Source organism: Plectropomus leopardus, chromosome 13 (genome assembly GCF_008729295.1).
Source record: "Plectropomus leopardus isolate mb chromosome 13, YSFRI_Pleo_2.0, whole genome shotgun sequence".
Classification (NCBI taxonomy): Eukaryota; Metazoa; Chordata; class Actinopteri; order Perciformes; family Serranidae; genus Plectropomus; species Plectropomus leopardus.
Genome location: NC_056475.1, coordinates 2,479,199 through 2,485,046, shown reverse-complemented (window position 1 = coordinate 2,485,046; position 5,848 = coordinate 2,479,199). Strand labels below are relative to the sequence as shown.

The following is a 5,848-nucleotide window of genomic DNA, read 5'->3' as shown; positions in this document are numbered from 1 at the left end:
AAGTTCGGAGTGCAAACAGGCCGGACCAAACAAGTTACTTGGCATAGTTCAGTCTTTAAAGTTTTTGGACTGCAAATTCAACCTTTTTTTCCTTTACTAGTAGTGGCTGTGTCATAGGTGGATGAAATTCAGAGGTAGAGGGATATCCAGCTGATGCATGGGCACTGACCTTCAGAGGCTGATTGCTTGATTTCATATGTTTTGATGAAGTTGCTCATTTGGAGTCGGGCCTCTTAGAAGCTGCATTTAAACATAAAGTCGCTGAGGACAGCAGCCTGTTGACTTTTCTAAGCTCCATTTGATAATCTCAGTCGGTTCCAAGTGTCTGGCCTCAGGCTGTCATTGGCTCGGTTTTATCCCGGAGCTATTCAGAGCGCTCATCAAATAAAAACAATATGCAGGTCTAATTTCTGCACAAAAGATAGAATTTTATCCTCCACCAATACCTCTGCGAGTTATAAAAATATTCCATTTCCTCAGGCATGGGATGAAATGACAGGTTGCAGTAATAACAAGATTATAAAACTTTTTATTGATCCCCTCTGAAGATGAATTTATAAAGCAAATTCCACACATATCTCAGGTTCACATAATATTTTTTTTTTTTTTACGCAAAGTTATGGCACCATTACTTTCTATAATTTCACCAGAAAAAATATTTATGTGGCTGTGGCCATGGTTTTATTTATACAAATGATGAGGAAGTACGTGTCTTGAATTGACCCACTGTAAAATAGCAATTACACTATATCAACATTCTCCGAAACAGAATTAGCCGGGCCGGATGGATGTTTAAGCCAATGATTTTGGGTGCAAGATAAAATATACATTCCACTGACGTATCGTCTGACACCGGTGTAAAACTCCGGCAGGCAGAACAGTCAAGGAAGCACAATTGGTTTCCCCTTTGGAAGCAACACAGTGGTAAACAACTGATGGACAACATTAAACCCAAGGGGAGAAGCTGAGTATGACAAACAGATTTATGCATGGGTGAACTCCACCGCGCCAGAGCCATCAATTCTCCATCTTTCTCAGTGCCTGGAGATGTTTCTTTAGCCTCCGTCTCACCGTGCCCGTCATTACATTTATCCCTGCCCCCTGCTAAGTGCTAATACATTTACATTTTTAGTGCTGCTCAGTAATAAAAGAGGTGGAATGAGTGGAGGCCTTTTAGCACTGCTAAAACAAACATCAATGAACTCGTCTCACTGAGGAGTCTCCCCACCTCCAAACTCCCCCGGCAGTCCATCCACCCACCCACAGCTTGGCCACTGCTCCACAGTGCAGGTCAACAGTGTTGCGGTTTGAGTCTCCTCAGTTTCACTCACAGTTCTCGCCCTCATTTCGAGGTTCACTCACAAGAGTCTGCCTCACACAGCAGGCTCCACATTAGTAATTTGTCCAGGCTGGATTCTCTGCGAACGCCGCTTTAAAATGTGGAGGACAACACTTTGTAACCAACTGAAGTCACAGGTTAAGCACACAGGCACAAAGTGGGGAAAAGAAGGGGTTGAGGTTGGCCTCTATCGTCTCTGCACATGCTCGTCTTTGCGTGGGGTCTAATTTTTAAATCACATGTTATGAACAATTCACTCTTGAGGAAAACATGAAACTGGAGACAGCCGTCGGGATATTTTCTTCACTGTTTTGTTGTTCGGATGAAACAAGTCATCAAAGTCGGGTTTCATCAGTAATGACAAACATGAGGGCGTAAATTATAAAAAGCAACTTTAGCAGAGACAAAAAACCATCACATAAGGGACAAAATAAATAAATAAAGAGAGCTGTGCGGGATTTGATTACTAAACAAACCACAGATAAAAATAGCAAAGCATTTTCTTCAAACACAGCCCAGTCGGTATCTAAGTAAAATTATCTACACGCTCGTGCTGCATCTCATCCAATGCAACAGTACAATACTCATCTTAGGTGAATGATCTCGAGAGGTATAACCAAGGCCGACCAGCCATGATAAGATCTCCACCCTGCCAACTACTGAATAAGGTAATAACAAGCCTACTTTAAGACAAGTGGTTATTGGGTCGTTTGAAATAGAACAATTCACAGCTTTACAAAGCCCTTTCCTTGGATAGCTGGTAGGGCACATCAATATAGTTGAGGCATTTGGAACAATGACTTGATAAGACTACATACTGTGTATGAGCGGTGAGCAGGAAAAGAGTACCAAAAATGTCATTTCATCACTTCTTAATCCGCTTTGAATCGACTGCTGTGGCTCCTGTGTGTGAAAGAGGAACTCTACCTGCACCTATGCAAAGTTTGACCTTTCCACAGTGTATACATTCTTTGCTTGCATGTCACACGGAAAGAGCAGAAGAAAAAAAAAAAAACATACACAGGCCATTACTAAGATGGTGAAACAGTCAGCTGTGCATTTACACCTGGGGGCACTGGCTGCTGCTTCCTGCAGTCATCTGATCCCACACGGTTTCAGTTCCAGGTAATCACATACTGTCCTTTCAGTGCAGTGAACAGCAGGTATTTTGGAATGGGAGACCAGAAGAAGAAGGCACAGAGGGGTGCTTCAGAAGTGTCCATGCGAAGGGAAATTGTGCATCTATACAGTTTACCAATAACACTGTGAACAGGATCTGGTACAGTGCATCATGTGTAACAGTAGTCTATATCTGGGATTCCTCCTTCTCTGTAACCACGGTTGGTGCCATGTCCTGCGTTAGAAACATGGTTGTCAGCTTTGTACAGGCCAGTGCCATTGGAGGGGAATATGGTATGAATGATGTAATCCTCTCGTAGCGGTTTAGGCTGCATTGGCTGGCAAGCCGCCATTGGCGTCATCTGGAACCCGGGACTGCGGATCTCCAAGATGGTATTGTCCTTCTTGGTGCCCGACTCAATGTAATCATCATAGTTCTTGTTTTTTCGGGAGCTGCTGCGAGTGTAGTGGTCACGGGAGCACAAGTGCCCAGTCCTATGTCCGTACCAACAGAAGATGCCAAAAATAAGAGCCAAAGATACGATGGCGGTGGCCCCACCAATAATCCCTGCCAGGGGCAGCACTGTCATCTGCTGCGAGTCTTCATCCTCCTCCTCCTCCTGAGGGGTGAGGTCAGACGTTTCAGCTTTTGCGCACACAAGAGCTTCATCAGAGTCGACATCTCCAGAAATCCCACCTTTACTTTCTGAGCTCGCAGCGAGGGGCACCATGCAGATGATGTAGCTGGAGCGTGGTTGGAGAGAGGTAAGCAGGTACTCCCGCCGGTCGCCCCGGACCAGAGTCTCTGTGATTGATCCCATGGCGCTTCCGGTGCCTAGTCGGAGCCAGCTCAGCCTGAAGGAGGAGCTGGGCTGGGCCACACTCCAGGTAACACGGACACTGTTGTGGGAGAGAGGCTTCACATTGAGCGCCAGACTCTTCCCCACGCCGCTGCTGCTAAGAGTGTAATCTAAGCCAGAGTCGGGAAGCCCCAGGCCGGGTCGCTTTGAGCGGAGGGTGAAGAGAGAGCCCTGTGGAGGGGTGTGAGTCGTAGAGCTATCGACACCACCCCCGCCCACTCTGTCTCTGGTCCCCGCTGTCCTCACCACCTCACACTCCTCCATCTCGCTGCTTAGGTCTATCAAAGCCATGTCTCGCACCCTGTCAGGCCCGTGGCAGGTGAGGCCTCTGACGGTGATGGAGTTGCCGCGGGCGTGCAGCCAGTCATACAGCCAACGCAGGTTGCAGCCGCAGTGCCAAGGATTGCCTCGCACCAGCAGCTGGCCAAGGTTGTCCAGGTCTTTGAAGAGTCCTCTTGGCAGGGTGGTCAGGTTGTTCCCTGACAGGTCAAGCCTCAGCAGCCTGCGCATGCCGTCCAAGGAACCACGTGGCATATGAGTCAGGGCGTTTTCCTGTAGGGAAAGGCGCTGCAAGTGGGCGCTGGGTAGGTTAACAGGTGGAGTCTGGAGGGAGTTACGGACTAGAGACAACTCCGTTAAGTTAGAGAGACGGGAGAATGTGTCATCAGCAATGCGCTGGTTTGCCAAAAGGTTCCCATCCAGGACAAGACATCTTAGTGAGGCGAGGCCTCGGAAGGCGTGGGTCGGGATAGTGGAGATTCGGTTGTCATCCAGACGGAGTTCTTCCAGAGAGGCGGGCAGTCCTGAGGGGATACTGGACAGGTGGTTGCGTGAAAGAAAAAGTAGGCGCAACCGTGGATTGTCAGCAAAGGCCTGGTCCTCAATGCTGACAGTGGAGATAGAGTTGTCGTCCAAGTGGAGCTTCTCTAGCAGGGGCATCCGAGCCAGCGCACTGCGAGGAATAGTGCGTATGTTGTTATCCTGCAAATGCAGTTCACGCACAGATGGCGGCAGGTGCATGGGAAATTCATCCAGTTCATTATCATAGAGGTAGACCACACGGACGGAAAGCTGGCGCTCCAGGGAGGTGGGCAAACCCGGGTTGTTTATCTGGTTGTTCTGAAGGTAGAGGACAGACGCTGTAGGAGGCAGTGACGGGATGGCGCTCAGGCCACGGTCATTACAGTAGATAAAGTCCTCATCGCACCTGCACACAGACGGGCATATCATGTCCCTGTCTCCAATGTACCCTTGTATTGTGGCCGTAGCAAACTGAAGCATGCCGGCACGTAGTGTCAAGCAAAGAAACAGCAAGAAGAGCCGAGTCCGCAGCTTAGCCACACCCACAGGTGCCATTATGGTGAACATAAGCACTGTCTTTCTTTTCCAGGTCTGTTGTCAATCTTCAGATGGCTGCAGTGAGCTGGACTCCTGTGACCTCCACCCTGAGAGAGAAAGAGAGATTACAGTCAGCACTGACGCACTCATGAATAGGCCGTAGCAGGCAGCAACATTTCTAGGATTTCAGGATATTTCTTTCTTTTTTTTTTTTTTAAATTAATCGGTTACTTACCGTTTAATGGTTGCCAGCTTATCAGGAGCACAATTAATCCCTTGTTTAAATAATGTAAGAGCCCAGGAACACATTACAAATATAAAATCTAAGCAGCAACATTTTGCACTCAATGACAAGTTTGTTTATTTCAAAATTAATAGTTATATCATCGAGGAGATGTGGACAAATGGCCGGATCTGTAAGGATTCCTCTCAGCTTCTAACAACATTCTGCCATCGATCCAAAGCCAAAAAAACTCTGGAAGATAACTGCACAGCCAGCCATCATTATGTTGAATTAGCAACAGTAATCCAAGATTACAGACCATAATAAGACTTACTTTGTCCCGTACTGAATGTTTAAAGCAGAGTGAATATTTAGCATTAGGAAAAGCAACTCTTGGACTTGACAAATCCAAACCTACAGTTACAATTAAGCCTTGCGCATAAATATGAAGTCTTGAGACTATTCTCCACTTCTGCATTATTTAAGAGATCTTGAAAGGCTCTATAACTCCATTAGGAGTTGCCAGCAGATGGCTGCATTAGCCAGACAGAGCTGGAGATGCTTTTCATTATCGAGACGGAACAACATGTTTCAGCTCAGAGCCATCGTCTTCAAGAGCTCAATTCTCATCAGGCAGCCAAGATGGCACGGGGCGCCATAAAACTTCATTAAAACTTTTACACAAATCTTAATTTAGTTGTAATAAAGCAGATTTAAAGTATCAATGGAAAGGTTTTATCTAAGATGATGTGACAACTAATTAACAATTTGTGATCACTTCAGTTGTTGCGGGAGTCCACGTGAGTTGCTTGATTGGCATCACGAGTTGCTGTTGCTATCGATTAAGCGAGAGTTGTCATAACAGTAAGTACATTATTGACTGCAGAGATTTGGAAACTGGTAAATTGCCACAGAGTGACAACTTGAGCCCATCACAGTCCTCAATAACCAGGGCCATTAGTCAAGCCG

General features: G+C 46.6%; 1 protein-coding gene across 1 annotated transcript; it reads right to left on the bottom strand.

Annotated features, from left to right (window-relative positions):
- Nucleotides 1-2,532: 2,532 nt before the first annotated feature.
- flrt1a (fibronectin leucine rich transmembrane protein 1a) lies at nucleotides 2,533-4,710 on the bottom strand. Its single transcript, XM_042499779.1, has one exon. The coding sequence runs from the start codon at nucleotides 4,684-4,686 to the stop codon at nucleotides 2,629-2,631; it is 2,058 nt and encodes a 685-aa protein (XP_042355713.1). The 5' UTR covers nucleotides 4,687-4,710; the 3' UTR covers nucleotides 2,533-2,628.
- Nucleotides 4,711-5,848: the final 1,138 nt, after the last annotated feature.

Coding starts and splice junctions, on each gene's coding strand:
- flrt1a (XM_042499779.1), bottom strand. CDS start 4,686: ATGTTCACCATAATGGCACCTGTGGGTGTGGCTAAGCTGCGGACTCGG.